Raw genomic sequence first — 21,985 nt, 5'->3', positions numbered from 1 at the left:
GAAAAAAATATTTGACTTTTGAAGCTTACACAGCTCCAGTATAATTAAAATTCTCTAGAAAACATTGCCTCTCACTAAATAAACTCATAGCCTGATATTTTCAGCATGCAACACCACCACAGACAAGCATCATCAAAAAATGACCTTTTTTTTTTTTTGTAACTTGTCCCATTTTGATTTCTGCAGAAATAAATAAAATAGAAACAAACAAGTTTGGAAGGTGTACAGCATTTTTCTTGTGAGCACTGGACTGCCATGCACTTGTGCTAGCAACTCTAGTTTCCAAAAGAATGAGGTTTTCAACTTTTCTGCGCCAAACAGAATGCAGTCTAGAAAAGTCAATTAGGATCTGAATTCTTTATATTGGTTTTGGACCATATCATTTGGTTGCATTTTTGTTGTTGTTGTTATTACATAAAGGTCAAAACTGTCTAATATTCTTCTCTGAGGATAAGCTAGCATGACAACTAAATGGACAGAGATCTCTCTAGAATAAATAACAAATTGCCGAAGTCTGAAGCAATGAATCTCCTGATTGCACATTAAAATGTTAGACTAATCTCCACTCTTACTGTCTCTCAGGCTTCACAGTGAAAAAGAAGTAGTTTAACAGGCATTCTTCCCTTTTTCTGGAGGTTCTTCTTGAAAACAAAGATATTTATCACCTTTTCAACTATTTACTGTGAGGCAAAAGATGGGTGTCAGCAATGTTAACCACTTTTTCTCAGAAACCTGAGCACCATACCCCATGCTGAGATTTTCACTACCTTAGAGGGACAAAAACCTTCTACTGTCATCTGTCATTGCGGGACTAAAATAAGGTATTTTCGTCCAACTTAAGTTATGAACTACAATATATATTTACCTTGTAATTTTAAAACAGAAGGCATTGTGAACAAACTGCAGTGTTAATTTACACCAGGTTGCTATGCCACAGAACTACTGGCAACCCTTTATTTTTAGTAGAGTTGTAACTGCGTAGGGAAGGTAAGGGAATGCGGGGGGGGGTGACCATCCATCTGTACAAACTGTTAGCATTCATTTCAATCCTTTAGATGCCATTTGCCAATGCATTTTTTAGGCTGGCAGTGATTTCCAGTACTACTTTTAATTTTTTAAAATGCAATAAACAATTTAGAAGCATGGTGTTTTCTTTGTTTGGTTGTGGTTTTGTTTTGTTGTTGTTGTTGTTTTGTTTTGCTTTCCAGCCATGTCACTTTTAAGTGACATGTAAAGCCCAACGTATCAGTTTTGTACAACGTCCTGCCACCAGGACCTGCTCCCCAACACAGCTCTTTCCAGCAGCTCTTGAAGTCCATTTAGCCACCACTAAGACTAACCTGTTCTAGCAAATCCCCATACGGATTTGATACTTCACTGTGGGTTTTTTTTACTGTTTAATTCTTCATTAAGAGGCATGCCAGCATGACACATTTCAAACGTGAAACACCTCTACAGCACTAAATATGGCTGTTAGCACAGTAGGAAATGCATGTCACTGCAGGCAAGGCCAACACTAACATAAGCAAGTACCCCTTAGGAAAAGGAAAAGATGCTGTTTCCTCTGATATGATACAAGAGATAATGATTATGCATCCAGAAACAAAAGCCAGCAAAGGCTCAGGAGAGCTGTTTGTTCATGTGTGTATCACCTTACGATCCTTAGCTCCTAGAAGCAACTAAAGAAACAACCCTGGGGAAGAAGGCAGAGGAAAACGCAAATATATAAAAACATCCTCTGATGTTAGCAACTACTGTGTCACAAGCACTTCCAGCAGAAGCTGACTAGCACCAAGGCTATCTGAAATCTGACATTCATAGGAATAATGAAAACTAAGCAGTGCAGCCAACAAACCAAGCTGTATCATCACACGTCTGCGGCCCTAAGGGCCTCATGTCAGTAAGCGAAGTTAATAAAAACAAAACAACAAAAAAAAAGCAGCCAGCTGTCTTGTAATTTTTTATTTTAATCCTTAAAATGGTCAGAAAAGTGATGTGCAAATGTGGCACGTCTCATTAATACTCATCATATGTGTATTCATGCATCACACACACTAGAGAGAGATCTAACTCCACCATATGTCTGTTCCTCTTTTCAGGTTGTGGGTACTATATAGACACATCCATGCATACTAATGTTTTACTATAGTACAGATCTGATAATATTCACCACTATCCTCAAAAACTGTATAGGAAATGTTATGATACATATTTACCTCCTTATTTTTCATATAAATGTCTACATCTCTCTTATTTATAGGAATTAATTTTATTTACGTTAATTGTGTGTCTTTGGGGTTTTTGTCTCCTCTGCTGCGAGAAAACACGACATTGGAAATCATGAAAGAAAAATCTTGTTCATTACTGAAGACAGAGTTTTAAAGACACACAAGAACAGCAGATAAGGAATCTTAGTCCACTTTAAATATTATGAACTCAGACAGCCTTAATGAACCAAAACAGAAAATAGGAAGAGCTGCTAATGATTGAGGAACATAAGAAAAACACCAAAAATGAACTGTACATAATGCCAGACATACTAACAAGTGACAGGTATAAATTATTCACAATTTAAATGATGGAATGTTTGTCCTATTCAGAACAAAACATTAATTTCTGTGTAGCTATTCAAAAGCTATACTTAGCAACGGAACATGGGATTGCTCAGTCTTAAAAACGTAAGTATTTTTAAATACTGTCAATTGTTCCAGAGGAAGCAGAGAAGACTATGTTTAGAAGGCCTTTTTACAAAAGTAATAGTAAAAATAGATTTTGATTAATATATGAGATCAAGAGGAAAGCTGATGTAACTCCTCTAAATATTAACATGCCCATGAGAAGAACCTGCTATTTAGCTATTTTACATGCAAGTGTAATTCTCTGGTTATCCTAAACTCTGTTGTTTGATTGTTTGTTTTCTAATTTGTGGAAGGAGCAAGTCAGAATAAGCTCTTATTTGTGGGAAGTAGTTTAAAGGCTTTTTTTCTTTGCTTTATAAGTAGAAAACCTTTCTGTAAGGAACAGGTACTCCATATCTTTCAAAATATCTCCTTGATTATGTATTAAAGCCACCGGAATACACAACTATTCAAAAAGATGCATTTCCTGCTGCCAGAACAACTGCATAATTTTCAAAAAGCCAAGGGCTTATGGGAAACTTCTCAATCACTAAAATCTCTCTGTTCATATCTGTATGGATAAGCTCATAACAATACTGGTTCCAGGACCAGAAGGATGCATGGAAGGTTGAACTGGTGAGCTGCTTAGCACAAACAAGGACTGTGACACATTGAAGACTAGCTTCTTTACCTTTTTTTTTTTTTTTTTTTTTAAACTACCAAGTAATTAAATGGAATTCATTCCACAAAGTGGTAACTGAAGCACAAATCTCCCTCATCCATAAAATTGACATTATGGTTCCTCACACACTTGGTGCCCCCTGACTTAATGTACACATGGGATACATATACAACACATGGTTGATTTGAAAGACTTGGAAAAAATTAAGAAAGGAAAAGTTTCTAAACCTTTTTGTTTGTTTGTTTTTGTTACAGTGTCTGCTGTGGTCACTTCATGTGAAATCCTGCCTAGCAGACAAGAGGAATTCATAGCTCTCTGAAACCACACCCTTAATAAGAGGTAAACTACCTTACCTACACGGGCAAACACACAAACACACACACACACAAATATTATAAAAAGAGGTAGTGTCCATACCCTGGTAAGGTCCATGCCAAGTTTAAGCTGAGAGATGAGATGGAGAATTACACTACGTTGATCGTCCATGACTCCTAAATCCTCCTCTTCATTATCTTCAGTATCTGTCATTTCATCTTCAACTAGGATCAACTCAGAAGCTGAATGCTGAAATGAAAAGAAACATCACCATCTGGACTAAAAGATGCAATATGTTTTTTCCCCACTATATATGTATAAAATGGAGCTGGCTCAAGGGAGCAAAAGACAGCTTCTGTTAAAAAAAATAAAGTACAAAATAAACAAAAAAAAAAAGCCAGTGATGGGTTCACAGAGTATTTTGATCCTATCCTCAGAACAACTGTGGCAAGTATCAATGGATGCTAATTTACACATTATCTTCCCATACACATATTGCAGTGATGTCAGCCAAAAAATAAAATTAAATTAAAAAAATCATAGCATGTTAAAGTAACAGCTTTTCAATTTATTAAATAGAAGAATACAATTGAAAATGAGTCAAGAGTTTTTCATAAACCTCTCCAGCAAATATTCGTAATTCTCACCCAGATATTGCATGACCTGATTTCACTTTTTTCCCCCCTTTCCTCTATCCAAGTTCTGAAGTTAGATATTTAAAGTAAGCCTCAAATAAAACGTTAATCAGTGCTCATTGACCACTACAGCAAAGACTATCAACAGAAGAAGATAGAGACTATGAAGTATGCAACTTTGAGGAAAAAAAAAAAAAAAAGAAAGAAAGAAACTAGATAACTAGATTACTGGGGGTAAGGCAATGCCATGAGTCTTTATGACATTTGCAAAGTTATGCTGCTTCACAGCACAATAGCGATGCTGCCCATTTTCCAGACACACTAGGTGAAGATCAAGAGAGAGGCATTATGCTATTTCCCTTCAAGAGGAACTTGACAACAGAAAGAGATAATGATTTGTGACACTTTATTTCCCCTCGGAGTTTCCAATATATTAACAATAATAGCCCATACAGGTGGTGGTTATTTTGTTCAATCCACCAAAACCACTCTGCAAGCCTTCCAGATGTACCTTCAGGTAACTTTTTTTGTCTTTAAAAAAAAGTTGGGTTATGTAGCTGAATAATGCACAGCCCAGAATTTCATTATTCCCCAAGTAGTCCGTGCTGTAAGTGACACAGTGCTACCTGCAGAAGTGGGAATTCCTTCATGCTAAGCAGCACATTCCTGCAGAAACAGCTAGCTTGCTGCGTTAAAGGGGAAAACATTCAGCTCAAAGTCTTTGCAACTGGAAGTTTCATTAAAAATAGCTGATACTCAGAATTAGGTCTCAAAGAAAGTATTTCTGAATGATCACATTAGAGATCCCTCAGGTGAACAACAGCTTGTGTAATGAGAGTCCTTCGGAAATTTATTTACTGCACATTTCCAAGATTTTAATTAAGTTTTTATTTCCTTTTTAAAACAAAAAACTTTTTTTTTTTAATTAAATACATGTTCAGGTGGCTATTCACAAAAGTATATCTATTTGGTGAAATGCAAGGACATTTAAAAGACACTTTGCAATTACTTTTTTGAGAAAGTAGAATATGTAGCTTACATAAAACAGGATCTGGAGAGCTGTAACCTCAACAGCTTGGTGCTTTTCAAAAGGACAAAACCACACTTTCCTCTTCCCACTCCCTCAGCAAATAAAAGAACAGAACGATAAGCACACTTTCCTCCCAAAACACACAGAAGCTGATGCCTTATTGACAAGTTCAATCAACAGAAAGCCTGACAACCTCATACAAAATTATCAGTCGGGGAGACATAAAATAGCAGAGCCCAGCCCTGTTGTAGGGGCTGTATTTCATTTGGAGGGACTGTGGAAAAAGCAGAACTTACAGCAGGCGTTTCCACAGGAGGTTTCCCTTTGATCCAGCTTGACCTCATTGAGAGCACCGAGCTACTGAATAAGCACTGCTTCTTCTGCTACTGCCATGAAACGAGCTCGCGGCAAACAAGCTCCAGCAGGAATTAATAGTGCGAGGGAAAAGCAAGGGAACCTCCCTTCCTCACTCCCACCCCCTTTTTTTTTTTCCTTGATATCCAACGAGTTTGAGAGTGTGTGCTGGATGTCAATCTGCTCCTTGCGTTTCTAGTCACATGATATTGAGATCAGGGAGCTTAACTGCAAACAGCTCCAATGGGGAAAACGTTGCTGCTGTTTCCCAAAGGGTATCCCGGTGGGCTGTTCTCCAGGGTGGGACTGGGGGCGGAATGAGGGAGAAAGAGAGAGAGAGAGAGAGAGAGAGAGACAAAGTGCTAGCAGGTAACAAGCTTTAAAGTTAACATATAACAGCTAAGTAACCTCTAGTATTAACAGCATCAGAAAATAAACAATCTACACATCAACTAGGATACAGACCGAAAAATACAGATAATTTTCTTTTGCTTCTGAAGACTGCACATTCAGCCAGGGACAGAAACCCTTCTTTCCTGCCTGCTAAAGCAGGTATTACCTTTCTGTGCCTTTCAAAGTGCTCCTAACAAAACAACTGCCCCTGGTTGCTCCTGGACAGAACGAACACAGCGGGAGGGAGCAGCTCTAGAAGCAGTCTGGCTGCTCAGGAAAGAGGTTTTTGCATTGTTTTAAATGACAGACTTGCTGCTCATCAGGGAGGATAATAAGTACAATGCAACATTGGGATCAAGCGTGTTTAATGACCATTCTGCAATAAAGACTATAGTTTTAATTATCTTAGCTATTTTAAGATGTGCAAGGGCACTGACAATCCCAGTGCTCTACTCATTACTGCGAGAGCTTTCAACACACTAGTGAGCTCCAGTGCATGCAGAATGACATCAGTTGTCTGCATCCTTTCTCACTTTCCAAGGAAATAAGAAAGTAAGTAGCAGATTAAAATTTACATCACCGTAGCTGAATGGCAGTCACCTTCAGTAAGCAATATCCTTTAATCCTTTACATATTTTCCTCTTTCCATTTGCTGTTCTAGGTAATCACTGATTTACCTTCTAAGGGTATAGAAAACAGAAATTCGTTTTTCAAGAAATGCAAACTTTCTTCAAACAAAACAACAACAAAAACACACACCACCATGTAAGCACAATATAGGGTGTTAGGACATGCAGCCACAAAATACAAAGCTACTGTATCTTTAAAATGCCACAAAAGTGCAACCAGGCTTTTATTTCTTTTTCTTTGAACAGAAAATAGTGTGCAGTGTAGTATAAACCTACGCGTAAGCACCCAGTAGAATGCAAAAGATTACACTCAGCGATTATCCTTTAATGGCAGCTTTTCTGAATTATTAGACATACAACTGATTTTTTTCCCCCTTGTAAAATAGAATTGCAAAGCTGAACTAGGAAAGCAGTGATCGGCTCCATTCCCGTGTGGTCAGTGCCTAAAGTAAAAGCTATTGAGCTGTGCAGCTCAGCCTGGGAACAAACAACAGAGCTGGGCTTGGGGGCTAACCCTGAGAATCAAATACCGAACCTCTTACCAGCAAGCACCAAAGGGCAGCCTATATTTAAAACCATTTCAATCAACGCATGTTTCCAATAGTGGCCTGAAGTACCAAGATTCTTCAGAAAAACCTGAATGAGAACAGAAGACCATTTCCAGAAATACCTCTTAAGGATTTAAGCTTCCTACTTCAGAGTTTAAAAGCAGAAGACATGAAAACACACTCTAGAAGTGATCTATTACAAACAAGTTGCTTCATTAGAACTGGGATCAATTAATTTAGAAAGGTCATCTGCTGGGATAAGAAACTGATGTTCTCGTCAGCGGTCTTCATCAGACAACACGATGATTCTTTGTTAACGGATGAGATCTGTACGGGAAAGTAACTGCTTCTGAAGGAAACGCTGCATTTTTGAAAATTCCTCAGGAAAAAGACACTTGTACGAACCTGGGATAGAATCACAGAGTTAAAAGCTATGTTTCTGTCAAAGGGCAAAACTCCCTCTCTTCTTCCAAAGCCTCTTCCACACATTTCTGTTTTTTCAAATTTTAACTGTTGTGCTGCAAATCAATTTTAGATAATTAGTTCAGTTCTAAGGCTCGGGGCTCAGTTTCCAACAAGCTTCACACACTGTATCGTGCAACAGGACTGTCAAGCACGGCATAGATCTTATCTCATTTATTTGGGAAGCGTAACAGGGGAGAGATTGGAGAAAACAGAACGTGCAGAACCACTGCATCATTTAGGTCAGAAAGCCCTGCACAAGCAGAGCCGGCTAGAGCTGGTTGCCCAGGTCTGTGTCCAGTTGGGTTTTGAGCATCTCCAGCGATGCGGAGACCCCACACCTCTGGGCAACCTGTGCAACTGTTTGAACCCCTTGACATTAAAGAAGTGCTTTCTGATGTTCACAGTCTTTCTCATGCCTGCTGCCTCTTGTCCTGTCATTGGACACGAATGAGGAGAGTCCAGCTCCTTCTTCACACCAGCCCATCAGGTACTTAAAGTTGTTGATGAGATCCCCTGACCTTTCTCTTCTCCAGGCTGAGCAGTCCCAGCTCTCTCAGCTCCTCATGATGAGAAGGATGCTCCAGTCCCTTAACCACTGTTGTGGCCCAGCACTGGACTTGCTCCAGAAAGGCCAGGTCCTTCGTGTAGTGGGGAGCCCAGAGCTGGACACAGCACTGCAGACATGGCCTCGTCAGTGCTGAGCAGAAGGGAAGGGGTCACTTCCCTCAACCTGCTGGCAACGCTCCTCCTAACTCAGCGCAGGAGGCTGTCAGTCCAGATGCATGACCTTGCATTTCCCTGTGTTGAACTTGATGAGATTCCTCTCCATCCAGCCTGTGAAGGTCCATTTCAATGCAGCAGGACTCTGGTGTATCAGCCACTCCTTCAAGTTTTGTATCTGCGAACTTGCTGAGGGTGCACTCTGCCCCGTCATCCAGGCCATTAATGAAGATGTGGAACAACACTGGCTTCAGCAGTGAACATTGCCACATGGCATTAGTGATTGGCCTCCAGCTGGACTTCGTGCCACTGATCACAGCCCTCTGAGCCTGGCCCTTCAGCCAGTTTTTGTTCCACCTCACTTAATCCATACCCTGTCAGTTTGTTTATAAGGATGTTATGGAAGACAGGGTCAAAAACCTTACTAAGTTGAAGGTAAACAATATCCACTGCTCTCCCCACATCCAGCAAGCCAGTCACCTTGTTGTAGAAGGTTATCACATTGATAAAGCATGCAAATTTGTAAATCCATGCTGACTACTCCTGGTCATCTTTTTGTCTTTGGAAATGGTTTCCAGGGTTAGTTATTCCACCATCTTCCCAGGGACTGAGGTTAGACTGACCAACCTGCAGTTCCCCAGATGTTCCTTCTTGCCCCTCTCAAAGAAGGAGTGATATTTGCTTTCTTCCAGTCTTCATGATCCTCTCCCACTCACCATGACCCTTCGAAGATTATAGACAGTGACCCTGCAATTACATTGGCCAGCTCCCTCCATGCTCATAGGTGTACCCTGGGAGGCCCTGCATATTTATATATGTTCAGTTTAAGTGCTCCTGGCCCTTCTCACCAAAGGTACGTCTTCCTTCCTTAGTACCTTCTCAGAGGCCTGGGATTCCTGAAGGCTGATCTTAGAGTAAGGACTGAGGCAAAGACGACACGGCATAACTCACCCTTTCCTCCATCACAGTAGTAAGCACTCCACCATCGTAATAAACAGAGACCATATGTATCCTGACATGAATGCACTGAGGACGTATACAGGACTCATAAGGCAATTCTGCGTATAACTGGATCAAAGTATTTTAAGAATTTTTATTAAGACATAGAAAAGCTTTCATATAGTACAAGAACTGTAGTCAGGAGCAAGAGAATGACTCTTATAAGCTTAAAACATCTGGATAAAAAGACACAATTTCACAATATTGCAACAGAAGTAGCCCTTAAGTCTTTCTATATTCAAAAGAATTGCCAAATGATACTAGAGAGTAACACTGTACAAAACACTTCTGCATTGAGAGAAAGGTGGAATAAATTAGTTGCAGGGCTTGTTCAGAATCAACATTAAACAGAATTAGCATTCTCAGACTAGGCAAGTAATGCTAAATTTTCTGTAGTCATCTGATTACAATTAGTTCTGCTAGTGCACATAAAAGTCAAAGGCTTCATTTTAATTTTCAGACACCCTTCATAATGATATAGGTTTACAAGTATCATTTACATTTGCATTTGTGTAACTTGCGAGATTGCAAACAGGTTTTCCGTGGGTGTAAGATTAAATATAGCTCTGTGTAAGGCCAGAGAGTTTTAGAATATTTACACTAATGTGACAAATCGGCTCCAGACAATGTTCACTCAACTCAACCCCAGCATTAGAATCCTCTTTGTACAGTAAATACATTAACAATCCCCCAAAAATGGTAATAAATAATGAGCTGTTGGCTTCTTGCAGAGCTTGTCACTGTATCAGAATTGACAGAACTGTACAAAACTGCATGTGTCACAGGTCTTTTTCCAGCACGTACACCTTTGAAATATTTAATTGTATTTACTACCAGCTGTGGCATGCACCTGATAGAAAAATGTGAGCTTACTGCACCCCCATCCATTACTGGCAGTGATTTCAATTTGATTTAGCTTGTCCAGTAAGTTGCATTTATTAAACTATTTTATATACAGACTAGCATATTAACATGCTGTGAAAAGAGTAATTCCCATATAAAACACTGAGATGAACAGGTATCAAATAGAAAATTTCAGTTGACATTAACCTAAATCTTGAAACAAACAACGCATTTACTTCAAACCCATGATAAAGACAGAAATCACTATCATCTAAGCACTTCTCTAACTTCCAAACGCATTGTAATTTACAGATTAACACATTTAAGCTTACCCATAAGGTACCAACACTTTTTTTTTTTTTTAAATATATCCAGCAAGCTCCTGCATCTCTTTAAATAGGCTTTTCTCCCCTTCAAGAACACTCCAAATAAAACAAAATAGAAAATACTTGTCGCAACAGTTACCACCACACCATTACACAAGGTAAATGCACAGGAGGGGAAAGAAGAGGGTTGGAAAAGCAGTGCTAGGGTGAACTCAGGTTATTCATTGCTTCAGCCTCGGCCTCCATCATACTTACGCCTTATTTACATTTTGCTCCCGGTAACCTTTTGACTGATCATTGCAAAGAAAGAGTAGATCGAAGATAAAGCTTCAAATGCACCAACATCCCAAATTCTGACACTGGATATCAAAGTTCCAGTGACTTTCAAGGAAACTTAAGGGTTCCCAGTGGTCAAGCATTTTTATTTATTTACTTACTTATTTAAAAAGTGGCTTAACAAACGTAGATACAAAGCAGATCTTAAATGGGGACTTTAGAAAGCAGAACTTATTGCAGCTCATACACCTCAATTTCATCCTCAAAAAGGTCTCTGAAAAGCAGCAAAAACAGGTGAGGCTCAGCTGATTTTCTTCATCTATTCTGAATATTTCATAGGAGCTGTCCCATCTACTACATTTGTCACCAGCTTTTGCTTTAATTGCTGGGAAAATTTTTCCATACTATTAATATACTAAAAGTCTACCACCTCAAGTGGAGGGGGGGGAACAAACCACTTTTCCTAGCATTCAATTGTTATAGCTTAGATTTAATATCGATGACTGGAAATTAGTTAAGATAATGTCTAAAATATGAATATAAGTACCAGAGGATGATAATCAAATGAGAAGGATTTTATTACTAAAAAGTAAGCATGCTATAATTTATACCTAACAGTATGGCAAGAAAAAATATCTTTCTTTTTGCTTTGCTAGTCATCTACATACAGATCCCATCAGCAAGATGCTTGATTTCTCCTTCTTCCTACTGCATGAAGGAAAAAGGATGTAATAGGCATATTTTCTACTTACCTAAACTACAGATACCAAGAAAAATAATCCACATGTACCTATCTGGATATGTAACCGCTGCATCTGGTTTTGGAGTGTGAGAGAGATGGCTGAACATTTATATAATCCTGGATATATAGTTCATCACTCATAAGCAAAACCACAGAATATTTGGTAGAAAAAGTTTGCATCAGTTAATAATGCCTACAAAGAGCCCAGAATTTAATTTCTTACCAAAGCTGTTATTTGTGAATGGTAATTCAAATACCCAGAGAAAATAACATTCTTCAAAACAGGACTATCAATTAAAATATCTAATTTTTTTGTATATGGATAATTTTTATGTATTTTGTGTTTGTTTTCATTGGCATAGGCTACAAACATTGGATGTTCTGAAAATCTCTCTGGCTAGGGACAAGTGCAAGGATGGCAGTTTGGCAATGTGGACAACCTCTCTATCCCACAAGATTTTAGATGCAACCAGTAATAGCAGTCATTTTCTGACTCAAGTAATACCCTGCTCATTTTAGGAGATCCTTCACTATGAAAGAAGTATGCGAAGTCCATTTTGCAGAAATGCATCTTGATACTAATACCTAGTAAATGTAGACAAGCTGACATACAGATGATGCAAGCAGTGGGAATAATCACAAAACCTGTATGTTAGGTGACAAATAGGTCTGTAATCTTTTTCCTTCCCAGCAAAAGCAATCTGCCAGGCATCTGAAGGCAAGAACATTACCTGGATATTCACTATTATGACAGCTTCACTAACACACACCCTTTAGTTTTTCAGAATCTCTGGGAACAGAGGTCTTTTTATACATAAAGAACAAACTCAGAAAACTTTCCTTTCCTACTCTGAAGAATTGTTTCAACTCTGACCTGTGACCATATTTGGGTGGTAAATATAACAATATAACAGTAGAGAAGACCAGATAACAGAGATTTAAGAATAAAAAACTTTGGTTTGTTGTTATGAAAAAATGTGTGTAATGTGAAACACAGGGAATCTACGTCTATGCTGCATAATAGCCTGTGTAAGCCTTCAGAAAAATATACTAGAAACAAACTATGGAAACGATTATGTTTTCTTCAGAATAAAGTAATCATCAGTGAGTCAACATCCTTTTAAACACAGGGATCCTCAGTTGGGTGACCTACAGCACTGTAACCCTGTTATGCACTAAATCATGTTTGTTGGACACCTTTTTTCCCTATATGAACTTATCTTCTTCATAAGGAAATTCCTCTTGCTTATCTTCGCTTTCATAAACCAAAAGCAGTCAGTACTGAAAAGCAGCTGAAAAGCAGCTCATTCCTAAGCACAGACTCCACAGAAAAAGATTAAGTATCAGCACCAGTCCATGCATCTTGTGAGCATCTCTCATTAAATGAGAGCTACTGAATTACAACACTGTTTAATGTGAAACCTAGAACACCAGAGGACTTTGTAGTATTGCATAAATTCTGTAAGAACTGCAAATAAATATTTTTCATCACTGGTATCATCAGAAAAGAGGAAAACAGCAACACGAAGAACAAAAAAAGAAAATGTTCAAAGAGAAAAGCCCTACTGACTTGTCCTAAATAGAGGTAAAAAAAATGTGAAGGCTAGTGTAAACCACAATAGTGAATTTTATGCTAACCTAAAAACACAAGAAAAATAATACAGTATCACAAAATAAAGAATTCCAACAAAACCTATTTCTAATGCTAGAGAGTTATTAGTGAAGAAAAGCTTCCCAGAAGATACTCTCAAAACAGAGAATCAAATTTTTAGAAGCAAGATGACGGTAAATACAGCATCGGACACCACTCAAAATAAGTTACTTACCATTTACAAGCTTGCAGACTCCAGTGTGGCAGGACAGACTCCCAGCACCAGCCAGGCAAAACTTCAGAGACTGTGGGGGTCTGAAAGTCACGTACAGCTGTGACTTTTGGGGAACTAAGGACAGAAGACTGCACTGAGCTGCAGGCTGGTAAGGGAGGAACATGGAGGAAAACATGGTAGAAGATTTTACTTTCTAGACTTCCTTCTGTATTAGAAGGTATCCTCTCTAGACTGAGATCCTTGGGGAGAAACATGAAGAACTAGGAGCAGCGTGCCTCTCACTCCCAACAAAGAAGGGAAAGACAAACACTTTTTGGTAAGGGACTCAGCAGGTAGTGTTAGTGACCCACCATCCCATACAGCATGTTAGTAAGGAAAGGCAGCACACTCGAATGAACCTTCACTCACAGCGATAGAATCCCTAATGCTTTAATGTTCTGCTTTGACCAGAGAAATGCTCAGGTACTTGTTCAGACTCCAGAGCAAGCAGTCACTGGTTATCAGAATGCAGGTCTCTTATTTGATAGTTGGAAATCACTGCCTTTACAGCTTATGACCTATAAACAATACCATAAAAAAAAAAGAAAGTCAAAAGCCAAAGAAGGATTTATATTCTTTCTAGTATGCTTTCACACTACATCCATTTATAAACTTAGAAAATGCAGGGAGGTCCCAAGACAGAGCATGACTCTTCTCAGAGGTCCACAGCAATAGGATGACAAGCAACAGACAAGCTGAAGCACAGGAAATTCCAGTTAGACACTGGAAAGAAAAAATTACCACGAGGATGGCCAAATACTGCAAAAGGCCATGCAGACAGGTTACAGGACCTCCACCCCTTTGGAGGGTTTCAAGACTTGGCTGGACATAACCCTGAGCAACCTGATCTGAATAGGTTTGCTTCGAGCAGCTGTTTGAACTGCATCACTGCTGGAGAAGCCTTCCCACCCGAAACCACAGGTGGGTAGAATCACCACAGCCCATCATCGCAGGCAGAAAACCCCTATGTTTTTCTAACAAGACGAGATGAAACAGCTGAGGCCAGTTTGGATGATGCTTCACTTAGTAACATAAAGCAATTCCAACCAGAGACAAATACTCTTTGTAAAAGAACTCAACCCAACTTACTGAAGTCTAATTAAGTTACTGATAGCCTTAATGAGCTGGGTAAGCTTACTAATAGACAGTGTGACCAAGTACACCTATATAAACACGCTAAGAAGTAAAACTGACAGCACAAAGCAAATCAATTAGCACACAACAAATCAATTAGTGCACAATCTTGAAATAAAATTAATATTGGCTTTGGAGCTAGTTTTGCAGAGGGTACAAGTTTTATAATGAGCAGAATAAGCAATCAATCCTTTTTAACTCAGTTTTTAAACTTTACTGCAAAGGAACCTGAATTCTTTATATTCCGATGATTAATTTTCATTGAAATTCACTGGTAATTATGGAATGCCAAATGAATCAGAGCCTCATGTTTAATCAAATTAGATGTAAATTTTGTATTAGTTTCTTTTTATTTTAAGTAGAATATTACTCTTAAATATATCTTACAGATATTAGATAGAATACATGCATTTTGGGTGTCGGATTGATTCAACAAAAATGGAAGGGCTTCCACAGGAGATTAATTTGCACCTAATATTTACATAAAAGGTTTTACTAGAGATTGTTTGCTGACACAGTAGCTATTCCAGAAAGCTACCCCCCAAAAAAAATCAAGATTAGTTAGATTATCTTAGTCATTGTCTATCAGTGCTGCTGTAGCAGGCTTACGGTCATTTAATTCTACTTTTAGTATAATTGTACATTTAATCCCTAAATATGTCTTCCCTGGAAATTTTCGATTGATTATCTCAGAGTTCATTTTTCAGATGGTCTGATAGTGAATGGATTAACTGGTAACATCTTTGCCCAGAGGTTAAATTTATCTATCCAAGTCATTACAGGCCATTTACCATGCTCTTCAGCCCAAAAAGTACTTAATCACGCAGAAGGCAAAAAGTAGAACACGCTCAGAAATCCTGTAATGTCAGTATCAAACAATGAAAAGGGACTCTGTAATACTACAAATATTACTTTCCTACCCTGATCTGTTTTCTTTCCATTACTGCATTACTTTCCATTATTTGTGGCTAGCACTGTATGCTCATTGCTAAGCTGATCTCCCAACATTAATTACACACATTTATGTCACGGACAAAAAGGAACTAGGAAACACTAGGAAGAAATTACACTAGGAAACAGCGTCTTGGACAAGTCTGCCAAGAGACATATCTACAGAAAAGATAATATTGAATTAGAGATCACTTCTTGTATCTAGCTTAGTTTCTAAAATTACAGAAACACTTGAAATTATTTCTTAGCACCTCTAGCACATTCTGTAATGGCTCTAAAGGCTAAAGGGCTCTGTAGAGGATGAAATATCATTGTATTAGGATCCATACTAATTTAAAGACAGAAAACAACTTCAGCCTGAAAGAGACTATTACGTGAAGAGATTGGACAAAAACACACAATCTTTTAAGAACTAAGAACAAAACAGTTCAGTGCCTCCTGTGCAAATAGCACGGTTCCTTCTTACAGCTGAAAATATTAAAGTTCAGATCATATAGGGGACAGAAATACCCTTAATGATCTAGAGTTGACTGCACTTGTGCTGGACTGACAATCACTATCACAGTTAAAACCTGGTTAGATTATCAGAGCTAAGCCTCGATCCTAGAGAGCTAAAACTTCAATCCTATTAAAAAGACACTTCAGTATGGAACATGCGTACAGTTCTCACGCACACAAGCAAGAGAAAGTTAGGGACAGGAAAACAGAGAGACTGCAGAGATGCCAGATCCACAGGATGGTAGGAATCAGCTGGCATGGCAAGTTAAGGCATAAAAATCACATCAAGAGAGCTAAATTGCAGATGTAGCTACAGCATGATTTTTGTAATGATTCTTAACCAAACTGTTAGACCAAAAGAAAATTACTCCTTCCCTCTCAGATCTCCCATACGAACAGCCTCTTTCCCATTCGTATTTGGCTGTCAGGGGAAGTATTTGGCCTGCAGTCACATTTTGTTTGCTCAAGAGGGGAATTCTGACACCCAAGATGACAATTAGTGGAACTGGAAGAGCAGTGCTCACATGGAAGTGATTCACAACTTTATTCTACTAAAGCACAAAGTTATTACAGTTGAATTTATTATGAGACTCAGTATTTCAAAACTAATCAATTTCAAGGCTTTGAGAAAGAAATTACAGAATTGTAAACCATTACATGAAGGAAGCAGGTCATTGTTTGTTGCAGACTGAACAAGGATCAAGTTCACATCACCATTCTGAAGAGCATACACAGGCCTACTTGTCATGTTCTACTTTACAGGAAAAATCCTATATAATACCTTGAAATTATAGCTTAAACCAAAAAGTCCAACCAGGTTCATCAGGGTATGCACTAAATATATTTTGAGTCATCTCACACCCGACGTAGAATAGCTCTGTTCAGATCAGCCTTTATTCCTACTTGTGCCTGATGCTTCAGGTGGACTGACCAAAAACATCCAAAAGTGTAAACTAAATAAAAACTTAAAGATTGGAAGTATGAAAGCATGAAAAACGAAAGATATCTGCACTTCACTGTCAGTGGTTACTTCCTCCAGTTAAGATGTCAGGCTTTCAGCTAATGCTGTCCCATATCACAACCCAAAAATGCAATTCTCATTTGAGAAGAAAAACCAGTAACACCAACAGTAACAACAAAGGAAATGATAAAATAGGCAAGGAAATACACATGAAAATCATTTCTGCTACAAGATCTTTTATTTTTTCAGTTAGTTTAAGCAATATCTCAAATGATATCCCTATACTTAGACGCAAGAAACACCCTTAATAACAAAAGCAAGTAAACACCAACACATTGTTTAAAAATAAGACTCTTTAGCTGCTACATTATTTCACCAGGGGAGAAATTCCAACCTGAAACCCTAATTGTGTGACCAACTAAAAATAAATGTTTTACTTCAGCTATATATGGTATCAAAACTCAACTCTTGAACTTATACCCCTCAAGAATGCTTACGTATTAAAGCGAAATTGCATCAGGTGTGCCTTGTTATTCTAGAGGGGTATTCTGAAGATCCATGCTTTCTTCATAAACATATAAAAAAAAGCAGAAAAAAACAAGTCGTTGGTTTGTTAATGATGTTTCTTAATGCAGTGCTACAAAGCCTCTACATGCTGTGCTGAGAATTAACATAACTATCACTAAACACATTCAGCAACTTGGCCACGTTGCCAGGAAACTGCTGCCAGCAGCAGCCTCCTGTATCAGGGAAGATTCCCGATAGCCCCCCCCCCCAACACAACAAACATCTCCGTTTTCCTCTTAAGATCAGTCCTGATCCACATACCTAAAATGATCATTTCCTTATAAGTAAGGTTCTAGAAGAGAAGCAGCCAAGTTGGTTGTTCGTCAAGGGCAGCAGCTTAATGGTGTTTTCGATTTCAGACTGCAGGTCAATTCACAATTTGTTTAGTTGGTACATCTACTATATTGTGCTGAATGTCAGCCAAAAAGCTCTCTCCCATTTCTTTGGGGTATAGCTTCTAAGGGACAGAGTCATGGTCAGATATCATAAAAAGTACAGAATTCTTTAAAAAAAAAGTCTAGGCACAGTCAAAGAAGAAATCAGAATTAGTTTCGATAGCACTGAGAGAGGAACCAGCATTCTCTTGCCATGACTTCTTTAAAATTAAGGATCACTTCTTCTAGAAGGGATATTTTGCAAGCTAGCCCCATTTACACACTATCGACTTATACAGAGATGAGGACCAGCCAGGGATTAAAACAAAAAAACACAAAAGAACAACAATTTGTTCTGTTTTGGTGTGGGGTGTTGGTTTTTTTTTTGTTGTTGTTGTTGTTTTCCTTTCTTTTTGAAGCAAATCATTGAGAGAACTGAGCATCGTTTGAATGACACTTGTCCTCTTTTTTCCCTTCCACACCTAAAAGCAACTACCAGATAAACAAAAAAAAAAGTCAGGGTCTTCAACATCACGAGTTTCTTAACAATGACATTTAGATGCATTATCTCATTCTCTACTGATGTCACTGCCATTACTAACAAGGATGTATCTGGACCAGGAAATAAGTGGAATATGGTGATTTGCAGTTGCTTTTATGTATAATTTCACATACTAAGTAACTAGCACAGTCACTGCTTTTTATACCTTTGAATGTAAACTGGGTACTTAGTGCCACTCTTACTCAGACACGACAGGACAGAATATATTTGAAAATATGCTGAAATGGACGTGGAATTTTTTAAAAAGTGTTAAGTAGAACACTCTTGATAGCTTGGAAAATTATATTTTAAGAAGTCACACACCATCTCCTGGGTGACTGTCTGGGTCAGATAGCATCCTTAGCAAGAAAACAATTGCTCAAAAGATTTTTCTCTTCTACAAAGCCTGTTCTTCTCCAACCCTCCATTCTCTAGTCACAGCACCAGGAAGCTCCAGCCCCTTCTTTGACACTTTGCTCAGGTTATACAGCTGGGCAGAAAACCTGAAGCATTCTAGAAAAACTTGATCTCTTCTCCCAGGCAAAGATCTGACCCCAGCAATCCAAAAAGGTATAACCATAACAGGGCATGACAGCTTGCTAGACCTGAAGCTGAACATGAAAACAACAAAAGCCCTAACTTACGTTAGATGCAACTGTTCACCTCTTCCACAAGTCCGGTTTTGTGCTTCAGTCTTCCAATAGCACACTGGTATCCTGATCAAAATTGAAAATCCATCTGATACTTTTGAAAGAACACTTCAATTTCTGAGTCAACAGTATCAATCTTGGATGGCACGAAGCACACAAAGACTCTGTGGAAGGGATATAGCTTTGGGAAAAGCTTCCAGTAATGAATCCTGATTCAAGCTATTTTCTGGTGCAAAACCAAATTTCTGCTTAACAAATTGTACTTCCATAACAAAATTTACGTGTGCAAATCCAGATGCTACCTACTGCTTGCGCCAAAAACGCAATCCTCAGGTGAGCTTTATATAACCTAAAAATCTTTCCTATTTTTAAGGGCTAATGCCCCAGAGGATCCAAATGCAAGCTGCTGATTTCAGGAAGATGTCCCACAAAGCACTGAGTATTCTGTACTAAAAACAGTGTTATGCTCCCTTGCTTATTATATTCATCTCTCCAAGGGTACTCCCTTCTCAATAAATTATGAGTTCATGAGCAAAGCAAGCGTAACTGATTATCTCCCATCAACAAAAGAAGGGGAGGAGCTGAGACTGAAAATATAGATAGATAGACAGTAATTGAAAACAAGTCATAAATGGCTCAGCTCGACTGCAAAATGGTCCTCTAAAAAAAATAAGCCTAATGAAACAAATTGCCACTTATCAGTGAGTAAAGAAGTAACTTTCAAAACAGTATTCTTAAATATCTGCTTGTCTTAAGAAGACAAAGAATTGCATTTGACTTATATGAAAAAGAAATGATACAACCTCCTAGTAAGAAACAAATATAATTAATTTAAACATTGAGAGTATTGGACATTGTAACAGAATTTGAAATTACTGTCTAAGGACAAACCTGGAAGAGTACCAAAGTAACAAGTAATATTAAAAGAAATCTAGTTTAGCCCAGGATCTTTTGAACTATAGTCAACTCAGGATACTACAAAAGAACTGGAAAACCAAACAGCTTTATTGATCTCCCCAGCCATTACACATTTTGTTAAAGGCAATATATTTTAATTTAAGCCATTCCAATTGCCAAAGAGCATTCACTTGTAGTAAAGGGTTTCTTCAGCTCTCTCAAAAACGTCTTTCCAGTTCTCCAGGTCTCATGTGCTCCAGGTGCCCAACAATCTGTGAAGTCTCAGTGTGAAGTGTTTTCCTGGTGGGCAGCACTGGTATCCAGAAGCAGACAGTAGAAGCTGGAGACGTTTGGCATGGTGAGAGACTGTCTGTGCATCAGATGCCTGATACGTAGCTATGAGCCTCCTCAAAGAGTCGATGCTTCAGAACTGCCCTTTACCAAGTAAATGCCACAAAAGCACAAATCAACAGGCTGGTGCAGGATGACGTGGACAAGTTTTGCCCATAATCACTTAACAGAAAAAGGGGTCAGAAAGCAATGCAGAGCTCTTCAACTCAGAGAATAATCAGCTGTGCCCAAAGGCATACAAGAGCACTCAGCAACATGGAAGAACAAGTAGCAAGCAAATCTTGTGGTCATAATGTCTCCTATCTGTCTCAAACCAGCATAAAAAACAAGCAGCTCTTCCTATCACCAAGAAGATAGGTATGTATACTGACAGACTGTTAATGGGTTTTAAAATTGAGAAGGAGATTATATGCTTGCCACAGTCCACTGTCTGTCTCCAAAGTACCTCAGAGAAGCAAAAGCACAGAGCAATATGTAAACATTTTTTTCTAGTTTTCAGTGTGCGCTTTTGCACAAGACAGCATTTAAACAACTATTCCAAACAAATAGGGTACCATAAAGAGAAAGTACAGTAAGCTGTATTAATACAAGCGTCCACTGTCGCACGTGGTTTGCATCTAATCAATGTCAAGTCTCAGATACAATAGAAATGGCCTGCTTACCTCAGTATTTGGCTGTAGTGTCTGTCCATCTTGGGTTGCAGATGGTACTATTGCCCACGTAATGTTGGCACTAGCAGATGATAAGGAGCTGAGGGCACCATTTTTCAGTTGCTCTGTGGAATGTGACTTGGGCCCAGGCCATCCCAGGATACCTTCTGAAGCAGAAAACAGATGTCAACTTACAAGAAGCAGATTAAAGATTTTTTTTTCCATTCCTCTCATCATTCTATTCATATTAATGAACCTGTTTTCTGTTCCCATGCTCAGCTTTACTTCAGTAATAAAAATACTCCAGCATCTTCTATGCCAATTTATCTTTTTTTTTTTTTAAGTCAATGAAGGAAGATTTTACATTATTCCTACCAGACAGAATTACACGTAAAGATTATACAGACTGACGCACCTTGTTGATTAAAACAAGCAAGTATACTCTACCCAGTGTTTTAATAGTTAAGAAGTTATCCAAGTCAACATTCCTGCATCTAATACAGTGTAGATATTTGCCATATCTTATAAAAATAGATTGGTACCAGAAGAAGAGTGCCTAACCATTCAGTTTTTGCATCAAACCCCAGTCCAAGGACTAGTTCAGGTAATATCCTGTCCACTCCTCCCATTTACTCTGCCTGAAATCAGAGTTTCACTAAGCAGCTGTACTTTATTTCTGAGTGTACTAGAACTAAAGCCCTTCCTAGATTAAGTGCTAAAATGTTTTACCTGTACCAAGACCACAGTTCAGAAGAGTTCTCATTAGGAAGATATACATTAAATACGAATCAAACAGAACTAGACATCAGAACAACCTCTATTTCTGGGGACACCTGATTCCCAGGACAGGCCAGTGTTTAGGGAAGATAACACAGAAAAAACGATCAGCTAGGAAGGCACAGTTCCTCCCTCACTGCTCTAAACATAGTATCACCATTCAAATCAGTAGCCCTCAGCATAGGGCTTAAATT

The 21,985-nt window shown here is 38.5% G+C and overlaps 1 protein-coding gene across 6 annotated transcripts in view; it reads right to left on the bottom strand.

Annotated features, from left to right (window-relative positions):
• OSBPL10 (oxysterol binding protein like 10) overlaps window positions 1-21,985 on the bottom strand; it is a 122,009-nt gene that overhangs the window by 18,545 nt on the left and 81,479 nt on the right. For 5 of the 6 annotated variants that reach the window (XM_083827295.1, XM_083827299.1, XM_083827298.1 and 2 more), the window contains exons 6-7: window positions 21,027-21,181; window positions 3,718-3,864 (exon numbers count right to left, since the gene is read on the bottom strand). In XM_083827295.1, coding sequence (XP_083683421.1) covers window positions 3,718-3,864; window positions 21,027-21,181 — 302 coding nt within the window. The remainder of the gene's footprint in view (window positions 1-3,717; window positions 3,865-21,026; window positions 21,182-21,985) is intronic. The other variant, XM_083827300.1, reaches the window with a different exon arrangement.

The sequence above is a fragment of the Anser anser genome (assembly GCF_964211835.1).
Source record: "Anser anser genome assembly, chromosome: 2".
Taxonomy (NCBI): Eukaryota; Metazoa; Chordata; class Aves; order Anseriformes; family Anatidae; genus Anser; species Anser anser.
The sequence above is the reverse complement of the archived record's forward strand: the minus strand, read 5'-3'. Positions and strand labels throughout refer to the sequence as shown.